General features: G+C 40.6%; 1 protein-coding gene across 1 annotated transcript in view; it reads left to right on the top strand.

Moving 5' to 3' along the window:
* Nucleotides 1–18,643, top strand: part of ankrd13b (ankyrin repeat domain 13B) — a 50,915-nt gene that overhangs the window by 20,319 nt on the left and 11,953 nt on the right. The window contains exons 3-10 of the mRNA XM_075473908.1: nucleotides 2,054–2,178; nucleotides 2,998–3,043; nucleotides 3,350–3,493; nucleotides 5,183–5,423; nucleotides 10,546–10,612; nucleotides 12,736–12,817; nucleotides 13,759–13,823; nucleotides 17,898–18,034. Of these exons, the coding sequence (XP_075330023.1) occupies nucleotides 2,054–2,178; nucleotides 2,998–3,043; nucleotides 3,350–3,493; nucleotides 5,183–5,423; nucleotides 10,546–10,612; nucleotides 12,736–12,817; nucleotides 13,759–13,823; nucleotides 17,898–18,034 (907 nt within the window). The remainder of the gene's footprint in view (nucleotides 1–2,053; nucleotides 2,179–2,997; nucleotides 3,044–3,349; nucleotides 3,494–5,182; nucleotides 5,424–10,545; nucleotides 10,613–12,735; nucleotides 12,818–13,758; nucleotides 13,824–17,897; nucleotides 18,035–18,643) is intronic.

Below are 18,643 nucleotides of genomic sequence, written 5' to 3'. Positions count from 1 at the left end.
TAGGCTTACAGAATTTGATTCCACGCTATCACAGTCATAAACAGAACATGTCACATCTGCTATTTTAGCACCCAGAGGAAAACACACCGACTTACTGCTCCACCTTATGTTAGCTTCTCCTATAATTTGCTGGATCCCCACTCAGCTAGTACAGCCCCACCCAGCAAGTTGTCAGGATTGGCTGGCACGAATTCCCCCAAATAGTGTGCAAGGAATATTCAGGCTGTCTGACTTCACCTCTCTGGCTGAGGGGGAGGCTGAGGATGCTGCTCTGGAGATCAAAGCTTAAATCCTGTTGCTCGTGGTATGTCTTATAACACATAAAAACATGATATGAGCATATTAACAAGGTGAAAAAGTGGATTTTTTTAGCCGTGGGGGCTTAAACTGAATTTTCTGGTATTCCACTAAATCCTTTTTTCCCTTGATAGTGCAATGTTCTGTGTGTAGCTGGCTGCAACAGAAGATCAAAGCATGATCGATCCACTCTCACACCTTTCCTCACTGCAGTCAAAAAGTTCTGTTTTAACTTAGTCCACAGGACTTGTTTCCAAAACTTTTTAGGCCTTTCAAATGCTCAGCTGCAAACCTTTGACAGCAAATTTTGTGTAGAGGATGCAGCGAAGGTTTCCTTCTAATGGCTCTCCTTTAAAGGTCAAATTTGTGGAAGTGTTCCTGCACATCACATTGCGCTATTTTCAGTGTACTGTTCTGCTCCTTGGAGAGGTTTGTGGCTGTTGTCTGTTGGCTCAGGGTTTAAGAAGTGTTTTAAAAGCTGTGAAAATGGCATCATGCAGCCTTTCTTAATGATGAACAAGTCTTTACTCTAAAAAGCTCATTAAAGGAGACATATCATGCCCTTTGTTCACAAGTTGACACAATTTCCTAAAATCTTCATCAATTGCCCGTGACACGCTTTGGTCAAAATACCACAGAGATAAAATACGACAATTCCTTTTTAAGCCACGAGTTTACAAATTATACTCAATAACCCTTGAAGCATACTGGAACAAGTCTGCTCATACTACCCCACACCAAACTGATGGAAAAATACTTGACTGTCAGTTTTATTCTCAAATACCTTACCTTTATGTTACAGTTTAACCACGGACAGCATGATACGAATAAACGTTTCGGGCACATTCTCTTTGTGAGTGATGTGTTGAACTGGCTCAGGTTGATAAAACACCACAAATAGTAAGGTCACATATCGGCTCCAAAAGTCCTGTTGCTCATATTTTTCAATTAATGCCAAGAACTGTTGCTGATACGACCTACTTTTGACTGAAGCTTGTTTTTGTAATGCCATGGGATGGTGCATTCAATGACTTGGTCAGAATCAGATCAGATCAGAAGGATCTGAGGTACATCAGATGTCTCAAACATCATTTAAGGTCTACAAACCAAACATAAACCCTCTCCTCTTGCTCTAATTTTTATAATGTCTTTTGGAAATTGGTAAAGTGTTCACTTATTTACCTTTTCGTTGTCAAAGTAATTTTGACCAGCGATGCCTTCACTCTATTTTTGTCAACCTCTGCTTTACTTTAACTATAAAGTTTTGATCTTACTTGTGATGGATTCAGTGGAAAAAAGTAAAATATTTGGGGTTTTCTTTAATATATTTTCTGAGTTTGAGGCTTCCGGGTAAAGGGATGCCCCTAAGGTTTATCTTGCCCAAGGATCGTACCCTCATTAGTAGGAACAGTGAACCTCTTTAATCGATTTAATTGTCAGATTATTGTGAGGACAGTTTAATGTGTGTTACATATGTGTGTGTGTAAGTCTTAGCTCACTTGTTTGGCAGTAATAAAAGAGACGGAACGTTGGCCTATAACCGTTCAAGTGTAGAACAGCTTGTAAGATTAACAACAAAAGTGGTGTTTAGATGAATGATGGGCGAGCTGCGGTAATTGGTCCTACCAGCTATTCCTTTGGCCTGCCTCAGTTTCGGCAGTTCTCGCTGCCCCATTAAATTGCTCATTCACATGAATTTTAGATGAAGCCTGAGTGTTTGGCTCTGTTTTACTGTCCGTCTCTCCTTCTCTCTCAGTTCTCCAGGAGGCGGTGAGTACCAGAGACCCGGAGCTGGTGCGTCTCGTGCTTCGTTACCGTGACTACCAGAGGACTGCCAAGAGGCTGGCGGGCATCCCCGTCCTGCTGGAGCAACTGCGCCAAGTGGGACTTCACACACAGACACACGCACAGACGAAAGAGAAAAAAAAACAGAGACAAATGAGTGTGCATGCTACTTAGATGACATTCATACATAAACTGCAAACAGAGGAGGGTTAAATTCATTTGAAATGTAGATGCATGTTTGTTTAGCATAGAATATTCTTTTTCAAGGTTTTTATGCCTATTTTTAAGGGAAAAACACTAAAAGGATATGTTGCACAGCAGGCTGTCTCTCGGGAATCTCTAATCCCTGAATGGGTCAGAATGTCGTTGCTGAACAAGTTCGTGTGGCTTGTGCAGGAGGTTGATGGTTAGAATCCTTCAGCAGCAGATCATGTTGCTGGTGCACAGAACAGTGGCAGAGATGTAGAGAGCTGCCTTCACACAGTCTGTCTCTGTGTATTTCTAACCCAGCTGGCTTCCTAACACACACACACACACACAGTGATGCCCACACTGAAGCACACACAGTAGACACAACACCCTCACACTTTTTAAAACGACAGAGTACTGGCGCTTGATGCAAGCATAGCGTGCGTCGCCGCATCCTTCATCCGCTGCTGCTCTCACCCACACCATTGGCCTCTCCATCTATCAGCTCTATTATTTCAAACACACACTCCGTCCACTTCTCTGTGCCAATCACTCCATCTTTGGCTTAGAAACTGAAGCAGCCTGAGTGCCTTTTTTTTACCCTTTTTTTCTCCAGTTTCCCTGCTTTTCTTGTTTCTCTCCATCACCATTCTCCACTTTGTTCAAGTCATCTTTAAGTCCATTGCCCTCCCCAGCTCCTTCTTTATCAATCTGCTCTCTGTCCAGGCCCAAGACTTCTACGTGGAGATGAAATGGGAGTTCACGAGCTGGGGTGAGTCCAATTTTTGCATCCTTAGAGTCAATAAAGCAGGCCTGCACCAGTTATAGCTAATCGTATTATCTTCTTCCTCTGAGACTGAAAATGTCTGTTTCTTCCTGTTGTACTGAAGAACAAAGCCCACAGGCCAGGTTTTTTGTGCAGACACTGTATTGTTTTATGTTATCTGTAGCCGCAGAACTGTATGAGTCCTCAGCTCATTATTTGCCTAAATGGTAAAAAGAAAAAAAAGGGCTGTTTCTCAATTTGATACTTTTTGAGACACTGTTTGAGTCAGACTGTGTCTTCGTCTGTCCTTAGTTCCCCTGGTGTCTCGTATCTGCCCCAGTGACACCTACAGAGTTTGGAAGAGTGGCCAGTGTTTGCGTGTGGACACCACCCTGATGGGGTTTGAGCAGATGACCTGGCAGAGAGGCAACAGGAGCTTCATATTCAGGGGGCAAGGTAGGAACTCCAGGATCCCGCTGTGTGCAGTGTCTGTGCTGTGCTAAAATAATCTCAAATCTTTTTTCTTCTTTAAAAAACTGAAGGAAAGAGTGTTCGTACATTTATATATACATATATACAATATATATACATTTTAAGGCTGAAAGTATTTCTGTTAGACAGATAACAGTGTGAGATGTGAGAGCAAAACAGCAAAGAGTCTCTGCTGTGCACAGTGTGAGCATTGCTCAAACGAAGTGGGCGTTTCTCAGCTGTCAGGTGCAGTTGGCTGGAATCACTTGTGTTACAGGTATGGCTGGGCAACGATTAATAATTTTTATCTAATCACGTGATTTCCCCGATTAATCACGATTAATCGCATTTGTACGCAAAATCAAAAAATGAATTCAAAAGTAGTGTATAGCCATTAGCATTTAGTTTATTTTAAATGTGCTGCCATATAAATGAAAGTGCCATAACATTTGTTGTGCAAACACACTTTCAACATCAGCATTTTTATGTAGTTTTTATGTAGAAGCCTCGCTCCACTGTCTGTTTGGTTGAATAACTTGCTGGTATCAATCGTGTGTTTTGCCTTTAAGTGATATTTTAGACTGGAACTACTACGGTGATAAGACAATTCAACTTGGCTGTAAATGCAGGAGGTTTTTTTTAAAATTTATTTTGAAATACGTGCTTTTATGTTGAAACAAGTAACACAGGAAGTAGCGCCGGTTAGCTCCGTGAGGTTCCCACAGAGACCGAGGAGCACCTGTAACAGTGATGTTACCTGCTAGTTTATTTTTATTTTATTACTCCATGTTTAGTGGTGTTTGCTGTAACTGTGTGAATGTGATGCATTCAACAGACTAAAACCTGCGTTAATGCACGATAAAATATTTATCGGCGTTAAATAATTAACGAGTTAACGCAACAATAACGAGTTAACTCGCCCAGCCCTAGTTACAGGTAAACCTGACCACTTGTGATTTCCAGGCTACCCAGTCTAACAGCTGAGGAATGTCTTCTTTGATTGGGGAAGGCCCACTCGTGTTCTTTGCAGAGATTTCTCATTGGAGCGAAAGCCCGTTTTAAAGGACTACTTTGCGTTTGCCGCTGAGAATTTTAGATGACGTAATCGGCAGACGTTTCCTTTTACAAAGCCTGGAAAAATGCAGAAGCAGTGCATGAAAAAATACGTGCACCTGTGATTCAATGTCTTATAGAATGACCTTTACCATCATCTGCACAATGTTATCAGTCACATTGTTGGGGAGTAATTTAGGCGCTTTTCTTGTTGTTTCAGTTAATTGGCATGAGTTTGAGATGAGACCAGTATTCAGTTTATGCTTCATTCTAAAATTCTCCCTTCGTTTCTAGCTTGATCAACAAGCTCTTCTTTTCTCCCCCTCTGCTTTATTTTACCTTGTTTTTGAGCCTTCCCCCCCATCACTTTCAATTGTTCCTCTTGTTTTGACCTTTTCACATGAATTTTAGAGTCTCTGTGTTTCTTTGTAACACAGGCTGCCCATATATATCTTTAATTCGCTCTTTTTTTCCTTTTTTTCTCCATCTGTGCCAATATCTGCTGGCTCTTGGCATCAGTCCTTTGTCCCTTTAGCTTTTTTGTGTCTCGCAACATTACGGATTTCTCCTTTGCTCTCTCTTGCTCACTGGATTTGCTCTTATTCTCCTCTTGTCTCTCAGACTCCAGTGCAGAGGTGATGGAGGTCGACCATGACAGGCAGCTGGTGTTCTGTGAGACCTTGTGCGTCTCGTCTCTCGCGGCACTTTCTCCTGGCAGGGTTAAAGGCGGAGCCTGCAGCAGCTCCGCCACAGGGTTGGGTCTTCTTGGGGCGACGCAGCCCAGCGATGAGCAGGTAGCGGCCAGGCTGTCTGCTCCAGTGGTCACCACTCAACTGGACACCCGCAACATTGCCTTTGAGAGGTCAGAAGCAGTAGAAACTTAAAGCAAATATAAATTTGTTGAGTACTACAGGCTCTTATATAAATGGAAAACAGGTATATTCAATTTCTCCAAACTTTTACCGAACCCAAAACAGCCAAGCCCAAATGATATGAGCCGGATACACATATTGTAATAAATATCTATCATTCATTGAACGAGAAGAAGTGTAATTTTCTCCAGCCACAATAGCTACAGCACAATACAGCGAAAAGCAGCCACAGAACATGTAAATGTAAATGTATTTTATTTATACAGCCCTTTACAGACAATCCTTACGATGTACCAAAGTGCTTTACAGCAGGTAATATATAAAGAGAAGAATAAGAAAAAACAAATAAAAACAATAAAAGAACAGTGAAAGCAATAAAATACAACAAAATCAAATAAGATAAAAAAAGATAAGAGTGTCATCATACTACTGGGTATTAAAAGCAATCCTAAATAAGTAGGTTTTTAGCCTAGATTTGAAGAGGCCCAGGTCAGAAATAAGACGCAGCTCATGTCCTGCTTGTGGTGTTATTTTTTTCTTATTAGAAAGAGAGAAAATGACTCTTTTGTTGCTACAGTTGAATTTCTGCCATTGTTTTAGTGTTGCTCTCTCCTACACTGCTGCCCACGGCTGAGGGGAACAGGTTCAGGCATGTTCTCTGGTGGCTGTCAAAATGCCTTTGACAAACTGAAGGAAAACACAAACAGCAGCAACAGCTCTGGGAGGAAGCAGGGGCAACAAAGCATGCATGCAGCTTTACAAAAAAAATGTTTGGGAAACCCTGTTGGAGGGAGAAACCACAAAGCTTTTGAGATATTAAAGTAAATCATTCTTGTCGCATGTGAAATGTATAATACACCTTTGCTCAATTCAGTGGTCAGCAGCAACATTGAGTTTCAGACTCATCTGTTTTGCACCGTTATACTGGACTGTCTGGAAGATCAGAATGATGTGACAAAGACAGTACAGAGAAGATTTTGGACATAGAGAGATGGAGGGGAGAAAATGATAAGGAACAAGAAAAGAGGGTATAAGAAGGAGAATGGCAGTAGATTTTTAAAAGAAAGGGAATGAAGACTAGAAGGCGAGACAGAAAAGTGAGGGGGAAAGGTGCAACGAGAATGGGAGAGAAAGTGAATGGGACTCAAGACTATGGAAGGAACTGAGGCACAATAAGTAGGCAATAAGAGGGAAGCATTGATGGTTTTGGAGGCAGGAAGGAAAAAAAGAGAATAATAGGCACGGGTGAATCATGGAGAGAGACGCAGAGGCAAGAAGTGAATATTAAGAGATGAAAAGTGAGCTAAAAAGAAGATGGAGAACAACTCAGCAAAGTGAGCAGGGAGAGGTGATGGCTCGGTAATCGTCTCCTTGTCACACTTCCACCTCAGTGTCACCTCTGCGCATTTTCTCTGGTCAGCACTCCTGTCTACATGCCAATAATCTATTTATGATGCTTTAGAGCAAACCACTTTGTCAAGCACACCAGATAGGACATCTGCCTCTGGAGTTAATTCATCTTCATGCAGCCTTGCACAAAAAAAACCACAGTGCTGCAGTTTTGTGGTTCTACGTGTGGACTAATGAGAACAAAATTAACTCAACTCTGGAACTGAGCAACAAAATAGCTTTGATGAGGTCATGTCAGGCTTTTTTGGGTTTTTTTCTCTCTTCAGTTTTTTTTTTTCTTCTGCCAAGGCAGAGGAATGTGGCAACATTTCATGAAATTAATTGGAAGTTGGAGCACAGGCAAAAGAGGTCTATTAAATTTTTGGGAGCTTTTTTGTTGAAATTTAAAGATACAGCATTTCCCCCCTGTGCACACTCCTCTTGTATGCTTACAAGTTCTGAAATTTTAAGTATATAGCTCAGACTTCATGTCGAGGGGAATAATACTCTCCCATAAAAAACCCACAGCACCTGGACTGTCTGAAATGCCTCCGGGACTTTCTTCCTTTACCTAAATGAGACGTATTATAGCCTTTTCCCCCAAGTTACCATCATTTCATGAATTCTTCATGAATGTCTGTGATATGCTCTGATCCAAATACCACATAAAGACAGCACAACAGCTCCTTTTATACACCCATATTCACATGAGACATTTTTAGGGGTTTGGAGTGACCCATTCACATTCAATCTTTTCAGATCAGTAGTACTCAATAACCTTTGAAGCACGTTATTGCCATATGACAAAGCACACAAGTGCCAAGCCTGAGACCTAATAGGAAATCTTTCCAGGCTTGGCCTGGTTGAGAACATTACAGTCACTGTGGAGGCACAGAAAGTGATTCTCATTCTCATTGTTTTTCTCTTGTAGTCCCGAGCTGATCATTCTTATTAATGTACGCAGTACATTATGTTTATGTAACCCTTCGCTAATCAAATGAGATCAGGAGCAGGCTTTAATGTATAAGTCATGAGAATTTTACATGAAATAAGATATACATTGCTCAGTTCAGTTTTAGTTGTTAGTTTGTGTATTTATCCACTGATTTGAACTGGTTTTACTTTTTGGGTTGAATTTATCTTCAAAGTAGCCCCATTATATGCCTGCTCTCTAACTGAATTCTAATGTATGAATTATTGTCATTTTTCTTTGCTTTACTGTCTGGCTTAGCAGTTTATTCAGTCTTTATAGCATGTAAATGAAATATATTTTTTATTTCATTCCATTTTCTTTTTAAAATGTATGGTCCTATAGTGCCCTTCCAAGACTATAGACTCAACTGTTCTTTTCATCTACCTCTAGTGTTACCATTGCCAACTGATGAGATTAATGACATCCAAAGATGATATTTCTTCACTTCCGTAGTTCTTTAGTCCCATGTCTTGAGATTTGTTCTTCTTTTTAATTTGATGCACAGGCCATTAATGCTTTGGGCTTAGGAGTGTAAAGGGGTAGAATGGTCTCGGAAGGTTGTAAAGTATTGTTTTAAATCTTTTTTTTTTTTTTAAATCGATTCTACAGTTTTTTGCTTAACACTACCCACCAAACTGACACTTAAATACAGAATGATACTCCAGTAAAGAATCGTGACGTAATTCCTTAGTCACGTATTGGCTCTATAAACCCTGGGCTTCACGAAGCACCTGTACATGACAACAAAAAAATTAATATATATATCAGTCTGACCAAAACCGGAGTTTCAAAATTCATGTAAACATGTTATTCCCCCGAAATCGATGTTCTCAAAGCTGGACTAACAGATTGTGGATCGATTCACTCCTGCATGTATACAACTAGACTCAAGTGGGCCAAGTTACTCTGCACATGCTCCGAAGCTCCATCTTTATGTAAGAGCAAGTGTTTAGTCATACAGCTGACTGACTGATCTAAGAAAATCAGGATTTTATAGCCGCATCTTGAGAAAATTCACCATTTGTGTAACATAAAGAAAACGTCTGTGGAGGGAATTCGGCTACATTAAGATGTACATTGGTCTCGCGTTTTTATTTGTATAGCACATTTTATGTACAAAACAATTCAAAGTGCTTTACATAAAATAGAAGCATTGCAGCGGGGAGTGGAAGAAGTATTAAAAATATAAAGAGAAACAAATAAAATGTCAGAGCGGGTGGGTTGGCAGGACACGGATGCGGACTCAGACGTGCAAGACAAAAAAAACTGGGTTTTATTTTTAACTAAGGACAAAACAAAAGGCACGGCTGAGCCGGATAACAATGCTAAACTGAGGGTCAAAGACATGAACGTAATAGTGACAAAACAAAACAAAAGACTTGCCATAACAGGGAAAACCACTTAACTTTAGGTTGTAGCTTGACGTGGCATGAAGGGGTGAAAATCAAGGAAAAGATCTCACAAAAAGACAGGGGAGCCTGGAAACTAAATAGGGAACTGGGTGATTGTAAATGAGTGCAGCTGGGGACAATGAACAGGTGATGTGAGTGAAACTAATGAGCAAACAGAAACTGAAGAAGACAGAAGACAGAAGACCTGGCTAAAACATGAACTCAAAAACCAAAAAATAAACCTAAAACATAAAACTAAAAACATGAGGAAAATCCCATGGGCGTAACATAAAATAATTTAAATGAATTTAAAAACAAGCAACAGTCCAGATTTCATGCATAGACACATGAGAACAGAAATGTTTTTAACCTGGATTTAAAAATGTCTACATTTGGTGAAAGTTTAATCTCCACTGGCAGTTTGTTCCACTTGTTTGCAGCATAACAGCTAAATGCTGCTTCTCCATGTTAAGTCTGGACTCTGGACTGGACCAGCTGACCTGAGTCCTTGGATCTAAGAGCTCTGCTGGCTTTATATTCTCTGAACATATCACGGATGTAATTTGGGCCTAAACCGTTCTGGGATTTGTAAACCATCAGCAGGTTTTTAAAATCTATTCTGTGACTGACTGTATACATGATCCCAGCCACTGAATGAGCTCTTAAATACCGGACCGCGTGATGCGACCGTCTTCCACTTGCTGATTAGCAGTTATAACGTTTGCGAGCATATCTACATCTTAGTTCTGTGTGCTAACTAGCAAAGTAAAGCTCAGGTTTGTGGAAAAGTGAAGGAGAAAAGGAAATGCTCAGTATTATAATTTTCAATGGGGGGGGATTTGAATGTGATAACCATCCTCTTTGCTCTCTGGACAGTTATGATTAAGTCTGGACAGTAGGTGTGGCCGGCCAGTGCATTTCCATGTCCATCCTCGGTATTGTCCTCCCAAACCTTTCTTTCAATTTAACTTCCTATAACAATGCATATGAGTCTTACTTAAATAAGTATGATTGCTGGTTTGTAGGGAATAAACATCCTTGAAAACTCGTGGTTTGGTCCAGGAGGACTGACTAAATTAAGATGAGATATGCCTCACTAACTCCTGGACAGGTTTCATAATTGCATACTGAACTGCAGATTTTCACTGATGGGAAACAAGGACAATGGGAGCAATGGTTTCAGGCTGCATAGTACAGCGATGGGGACATGGTGGATTTTACTCCCTTAGCGTGCTGTGTGTGTTTTGCAGCGAGAACATATCTGAGAATTGCTTGGGGAAGACACATAACTGTCTCTTGACTGAACAGTTTTGATGCCACAGAAAACTAATCTGGGGTTGTGTTGAATGGCTGTTGCAGGAATAAGACGGGCATCCTGGGCTGGAGGAGTGAGAAGACGGAGACGGTGAACGGATATGAAGCCAAGGTAGAGCACCAGCTGCTCAGATAGCTCCCTAAATTCACAGCGTTCGTTCGCTACTGTCAGAGCTCAGCCTGATATCCACTTTGCATCAAGTTGTTTCATTTTCACAATGAATGACTCTAAAAGCTATTTGATGCTTTTCCTTTAAATTCAACAGCCAAGCTTGGACTCAGAAACGCATAAAAGTCCAGTTGGCCTCTAAAACGAAGTTTTAAAAATGACAGGCATTACCGTAAATTCCGGACTATAAGCCGGTACTTTTTCCCCAGGCTTTGAGAACTGCGGCTTATAATACGATGCGGCTAATATATGTTTTTTTCTTTTGTTTTCATGCCTCCAAAAACATTTAGCCTCGTAACATTAGACCAATAAAATCACTGAATGGTTCACAGTGGTCCAATGAAATTGTACGATAAATCAAACAGACTTACACGACTAAATTATATTTAAATACAAATTAATTAAATCTCCCTCAACATGGAAAACAAACGGCGAAATGCATATGATGCAGCTTTTAAATTAAAGGCGATCAGTGACTTTTCCAGGTAGCCTACTGTTTTGTTTTTTTTAACAGCCGTGTTACAGGCACTGTTGAGGAAAAAAAGCATTTATCAAAATCAAATCAAATCAAATTTATTTGTATAGCACATTTCATGTACAAACAGTTCAAAGTGCTTTACATAAAATAAAAGCATTGCAGCAGGGAGTGCAAGAAGCATTAAAAATACATAAAATAATATAAAGAGAAACAAATAAAATCATTTAAATGAATTTAAAATCAGGCAACAGTCTAGATAAGTTAAAAGATATTTCATGCATAGACACATGAGAAAAGAAATGTTTTTAACCTGGATTTAAAAATGTCTACATTTGGTGAAAGTTTAATCTCCACTGGCAGTTTGTTCCACTTGTTTGCAGCATAACAGCTAAATGCTGCTTCTCCATGTTTAGTCTGGACTCTGGACTGGACCAGCTGACCTGAGTCCTTGGATCTAAGAGCTCTGCTGGGTTTATATTCTCTGAACATATCACAGATGTATTTTGGGCCTAAACCGTTCTGGGATTTGTAAACCATCAGCAGGCTTTTAAAATCTATTCTATGACTGACTGGAAGCCAGTGTAAAGATTTTAAAACTGGTGTGATGTGTTCAGACTCCACAAGTCATGGCCACTCGCTCAGATTCATAGCTGCCAATAGTAACAAAATAACTCCGGCCTTCTAAGTAGGACCTGAACCAGTTAAGGACCGCTCCAGAAAGTCCAACCCAGTTTTCCAGCCTGTGCAACAGGATTCTGTGATCTACAGTATCAAACGCAGCGCTGAGGTCCAACAGAACCAGGACTGAAACATTACCAGAATCAGTATTCAACCTGATGTCGTTTAACACTTTACACCAGTATTTGAGCGTTACCGATAGGTATTTCAGTTAAAACCATCAATTTCACAGGCACTGTTGGGGAAAAAAGTATTTTGCAGTTTGTATTTGTTTATGTTACCATATAAATTTAATTAAAAATTTAAAAATCCTCACGTGTAACATCTTTCTGTGTAAATATCTCATATTACAACCCGCAGTTTATAATCCGATGCGGCCTATACAAGTAGAAAATGGATTTTTCTTTTCTAAATTAGAGGGTGCGGCTTATATTCAGGTGCGCTCTATAGTCCGGAATGTACGGTACTTTGAACCTATTTCATTTCTTGACCCTCTGGAAGGATTGAACAATTGAGACAAGTGTACGACACCCAGGACCATCTGCCACTGGTGGTTTAAAAGCACTGGCTCAACAGTAAGATATTGGTGCTTGAAATGCATCAATTTTCTGCTTCATTGATTTAGAGCCACAAATGTAAACACACAACTCCCGTTGAGTGGCTCTATGCGACGCTTTTAGTTCTTGTCTGCTGTCAAGTACGAGCTCAGAATCAGCAGCCTTCTCAATATTTAATCTGTTTTATTTTTATGGTCGCGACTGAGGAATTCTCCTATTCTGCTGTGGAATGCTGAAGAATGTTGCACTGCAGACTTACATCCATTTGTGATAGGTTAGAAAGAATAAATGGTTTGACACACCACAGCTTTTGCGGATAATGTCATGGAGATCGCTTAAATGTTTCGTCTTAGGTGTATGCCGCATCCAACGTTGAGCTGATCACCAGGACCAGAACTGACCATCTGACAGACCAGAACAAGAACAAGACAAAAGGTAATTCACTTCATTCGAAGGGCTACAGTTCCCAGACACATATCTGATGACAGGCCCACTGGAGAGCCCACTGATCCCCCTCACCTGAGCTCGAGCAGATCACCCGGAGTAACTGGCCGTAACGTTCACTCTGTGACTTCTTCTCGTTTTCTGGTTCGGAACATAAATCAAACATGATTAGCAGGCTTCCCTCCCTGGACTGTGGCTGTCAGCCAGAATCGACCATCACACGCTCCTCTGAGAGATCCACTCTCACAGGTTCCCATCTGCACTCTGCTAATATACAAGAGGAAAGTGGTGCTGCTACACTGACCTCTGAATGAGTGGCTCCCTCCTTTTTTTTTTTTTTTAAAGCTGTTAGAAACTTAAAATGCAATTTATATACAGTTTACATATTCCAGAGAAATACATACGAATAGCCTAACAATAGCTGCTGACGGGCGGAAAGGTCAAAATGAAGATGCTCGCTTTAAAAACAGCACAAGGCCACTGGCGTCGACACGAAACATGAACTCTGCTCTGCTTTTAGCACTCAGTCAGTGGTTAGACTGGGAAAGGTCGATTTGAGAGGGAAACTGGGAGGAAGACGGAAGAGGAAATCCGTGTATCAAATTGGACTGTAAGATTTAATGATACTGATCATATTTTGAAGCATCTCCATTTTTACTTAGCAGCTTAGAAGCACCCTTCACATCTTTTCACTCGACTGTGATTCGGATCATTTCATTTTGAATATTAGATGATAAACAAAGTGCTTGACAAAAACCTCATATCGCAAGTTTTTCGGAAGAAGCCATTGGAGTGAAATAACACTTGGGATGAAGGAGCACTGACTTCATGTTGCTTTGAAGTTGCAACGGTGTAAAACGGGACAGTTTGAATTGATTCATTTTGATCGGATAGCTGTTTTAACTCATGTATTGTCATTTCTGGTTGAACAGGCGGGAAAACCCCACTGCAGAACTTCCTTGGAATTGCCGAGCAACACATGGGGCCCAACAACGGGGTGAGTGGATAGCATAAGCATATGTGTACGGTCTTGTGATAGGAAAGCAGATGTTCTTTGTATTCTAAAGCTTAACTATATGGTCCTTGTCAGACCTTAGCATTAGGAAAATGCAACCTCAGATGATTAATACAACATATTACACTGATCCATTACTCTTTTAACTAAAACTAAGCCAAAATGGGAAAGCAGTGTGTGAAAAACAAAGTAAACAGCTTGTAGAAACCCTTTAGCAGCAACAACTTGAACTCAGTGTTCTCAGTTTGATGATCTCAGTCTCTCTTCTTATTACGGGGGAATTGAGTCTACTCCTCTACACAACGTTGCTTCAGTTAATTGAGGTTTGCCCTTTTTTTTTCACCCCTCTCTTAAGGTCTCACATTTCAGTCGGGTTGAGGTCATTGCAACGCCCTGATTCTTTGCTTTTTTTCAGCCATTCTGGTGTAAGATTTGCTGCTGTGCTTAGGATCATTGTCATGACGCAAGACCACATTTACGCCAAGTTTTAGCGATCAGACAGATGGCTGTTCATTTGACTCGAGAACACTTTGGTATGCAGAGGAGTTCATGGTCGACTCAGTGGCTGTAAGGTAGCCAGTTCCTGTTCCTGCACAACAAGTCCAGATCCTCGTCACTCGTCCCCAGTGCTTGACAGATGGTGGCTGAGATGCCATGTTCTTTATAGAGAGAAGAGGCTTTCTTCTGGCAAGCATTTCAACCGATATTTGTCAAGTCTTTTTCTAATTTTACTGTCAGGAATTTTAACATTTCCCATGCTAACCGAGGCCTGTAGAGTCTGAGATGTAGCTTGTGTGTCGTTTTTTTTTTTTTGCAGTTTCTCTGAGCACTGCATGCTCTATTTTTGGGGGGTTGAGTTGCTGGGATGTCCGCTCCAAGGAAAGATTGGCAACTGTCAAGTGTCTTTCCACTTGTGCATAACCTTTCTCTCTGTAAAATGATGGACGCCCTACATCACTTCCCAGATTGATGGGCAGCAACATTTGCTTCTCTGAGATCATTGCTGATGTCTTCCTTCCCTCCTTGGCATTGCGTTAACACACACCTGAACGCTCCAGACCAGCAAACTGACAAAACTTCTAATTATTTTAGAGGTTCTCACACCTGCTGATCAATTATTCAGGTGTATTTCATTAGCAGCGCCTGGCTGCTACTTACCATCTTATGGAAGCAGTAAGGGTGGACTTAGTTTTTCACTCGCTGCTTCTGCATTTTGGTTTAGTTTATGTTCAGTAAATAATGTCACAATAGAGTCATTTTAAGACCTGCTAAGCACCTTATTTTCCTATTTTTATGTCCTGATCTGTAAATCCTTCACATAGAAATAGAGCATAGTTACATTTTCACATTGATGTTTGTTTTGTTTTGTTTTTTCAAATCTGTGTATCATCAAGCAGTTCATATCACCTGGGTTATGCCACTTACATTATGAACAGCTTTCATGCTGATAATAACGACCCCAGTCAGTACTTCTCTTTGGATGGACAGGCAGTTTTTGCAGCCTCTCACTCCCTCAGTCACTCCAAGGCTCCAACCTGCTCTCAAACATTCTGTTTTTTAATTTGTTTCTCTTGCACAGCATCTATGACTCACGCCTGCCTCCTTACCCTCTCTCTCTGTGTTCTCGCTCTTCATTTTTCCTACTCATTGTCGCCTTTTCACTCTGTTTGCATCTCTGTCTACCCCCTGAACGCCGCTCAGAAAGCGCTTTCTTCTGTTTGATGTGTGCTCTTCAGACAGCTGACGCAGCTGTGAAGCTCTTATGTAGATTAGTTTGCTAAACTTGCATTCGACAAAAAGCGATAATCACATGCGCCGATAAGTCATTGTCAACAGATGAAAACCCCTTATTTGAGCAGTGAAGCATTGACTAGAAGGTGGAGCGCTGACGTAAGAACGGCTTTGTCATTTGTTTCGACTTCACTGGGAAACCTTCATTGAGCTGTTGAAAATGTCAGATCAATTCTTTGCAAAAGGTTTGGGCACCCCTGCTTGATATTATTGCACTTGAGAAACAGACTGTTCTCGAAAAGTAGGAAGTGAAAGATCAAACAATGTACTCAACATTTTGAGCTAAATTGTTGCGTCATATGTGTTGAGCCTAATTTTATAGTGATGAATGGGCGAATGTCTTATTTTGAGCATGTAAAGAAACACAATTAAAAAGGGAAAAAAATGAACAATATCAAAGAAGAAGTAGGAAGAAGCAAAGCTTTTTTTCCACCTACCCCTTTTTCTGCTTTTTGCTGATTAAAAGTCATTTTCTCTTCCGGGTAATCTTTTGATAAATTGTCTTAATGTATTTTTGCTTTCTATCACCTTATAATTCAAGGTTTTATGCATATACCCTGCCACACTTCTACTCTTGGTCTCTTTATGCCGTTAACTTCCCACTCACCCCCTTCTAAATCAGTTCCTTTATCAGTGTTGATCCGTGTTTTGGATATAGCAATTATTTGGAATGTTTGAGTAAATTGTTTAGAATATTCGTTGACGTTACTGCACACAGCTCTCTGCTATTGAGATAAATCACTGATAATCTGCTGTCCGTTTTAGCGGCCTGGTTCAGCTGCTCCTCTGTGTAGTAGCAGCATCATCATTGGAAAGTAAATAATTCTCTGGGTCTGTATTATTTTTTCAGGTCCAGGAAATGACGGTCAGTGTTTTGAAATGTTCTCAGTCTATCATGAACAGCTATCCTTGGAGTTATATTGTTATTATCTTTATCTGCATATACAGATGAATGAGTTCTTTTCGGACCTTGTTGTGATTGTTTAACGTGAATTTCATTTTTCCCTGTTTGTTCAAGTAGTATGGACTTTCTGAAAAATTTAGCCCTCAGGTAACTTTTATCAAGGTCTCTTGGTGTAGTTAGCTTGCTCGGACTACAGCTAATTCAAAGTCACTTTTTAGACAAGCCAATTTGTACACATTTCAAAGCTTTATTAGTGCTGAGGCTTAATAAACTGTAGGCTTTGAGAGAAAAAAACTGCTTCTAGGATTGCTCGAGGCAATTTGGAACCTATCTTTGAAAGACCTTCAAAAACCAAAACGGATTTATAGTCACATGTTTAGGGTTTTTCAACAGCCCACAACTTGACACTGACCAACAGTGTAAATCTGTGGATAGACTTAAACAAAGCGGTACATGGACGAACGATCAAACAAGAATCTCAAGCATTTTTACACTTGTATTTTGGCTTTTGAGTGCAAAAGGGAGGCCTCAAATCCTGCATCAAAAGACTTTGAGATAGTCATGGGTTTTTATCAGCTACCGCTCAGATCGGCATTGATGGGAACAAAACACCTTTGTGCAAGTGGAATGTGGCAACTAAAGTATGAACAGGTCACTTTTTCTTAGAAGGAAGCATCTGTGGCAGCTCCCTCTTAGTTCCTCTGTGTGGGGCTGACATCCATGGTACAATCAGAAATAATAAACTTGCTTTATAATCTCAGAAAGTTGTGCAACACAGCCTGTTCTAACCGCATGTTGTCATAGATACAGGCGTGTCCCCAGAGAGTCAGTGGCAGTTTCTGGTCCAAATCTTGATACATTTCAGCCTGCAGAGCTTTGAGGATAAATGTGTGACTACTGGCAACGTGAAAGCACTGGGAAAAAAAAGATTAAGTTTATACAGGAACACCTTTTGCAGGAATAATGCACACACACACACACACACACACACACACACACACAAAAACCCAAAAACAAATGAGAACTGACACCCTTTAAAAACTGTCTTTGAGCTGTGATATTTGCCAAAGGGGATGTTACGAAGTACTGAGCATATAGCTTGCCCAGCATTAAATTCAAGCACCCTACAAATCAGCTCAACTTTTACTCTGTCAGCTTATCAGCATCCCCAGCTCTTGCAAGCCAAAGCAGTGGGAAAGGCTTTTTGTTGCCCTGCAGGGAATAGGAAATAAACAAACAGATAAATAAATTTGAAGAGCCTCAAATCTGACCAAAGTAAACTTTGGGCCACTGATGACAAATAGTAATTCTCTTGTTTTCTTGCAAACATTCATTATTCATTCGCTATTTACTTTCTCCAGGCTCTGGTGACTCAGATGTCGTCCCCTGCAGTGACAAACCCTGCGGCGCTGACGGCTGAGGAGTACTTCAACCCCAGCTCGTCACTAACTCTGAGGGACATCGGCCACCCGTGCCAGCTCACCACCAAGACCCAGAGGTGACACAGGCGGACAGGAACACTGACAGGCAGTCGTGTAGGCTTCAGAGAAGGCCCCACAAAACTAACTCTGAAGTGTCAACGCTTACAAAACAAAAGGCATAGAATAGTCGGGGTAGAATGAACCTTTCTTGGCAGCTGCCCGCCGCTTATTTCTACACGTCAGGATGGCGGCTTTCACAAAGCTGCTGCGGAGTCAAGCAGTTAGGGAGTCTGTCTCCGCAGTCTGCTATGGCTCTAGCTGGATCAAATCAAATCAAATCAAATTTATTTGTATAGCACATTTCATGTACAAACAGTTCAAAGTGCTTTACATAAAATAAAAGCATTGCAGCAGGGAGTGTAAGAAGCATTAAAAATACATAAAAGAATATAAAGAGAAACAAATAAAATAATTTAAATGAATTTAAAAACAAGCAACAGTCTAGATAAGTTAAAAGATATTTCATGCATAGACACATGAGAACAGAAATGTCTTTAACCTGGATTTAAAAATGTCTACATTTGGTGAAGGTTTAAATTCCACTGGCAGTTTGTTCCACTTATTTGCAGCATAACAGCTAAATGCTGCTTCTCCATGTTTAGTCTGGACTCTGGACTGGACCAGCT

This window comes from Odontesthes bonariensis, chromosome 9 (assembly GCF_027942865.1).
Source record: "Odontesthes bonariensis isolate fOdoBon6 chromosome 9, fOdoBon6.hap1, whole genome shotgun sequence".
Classification (NCBI taxonomy): Eukaryota; Metazoa; Chordata; class Actinopteri; order Atheriniformes; family Atherinopsidae; genus Odontesthes; species Odontesthes bonariensis.
The sequence above is the reverse complement of the archived record's forward strand: the minus strand, read 5'-3'. Positions and strand labels throughout refer to the sequence as shown.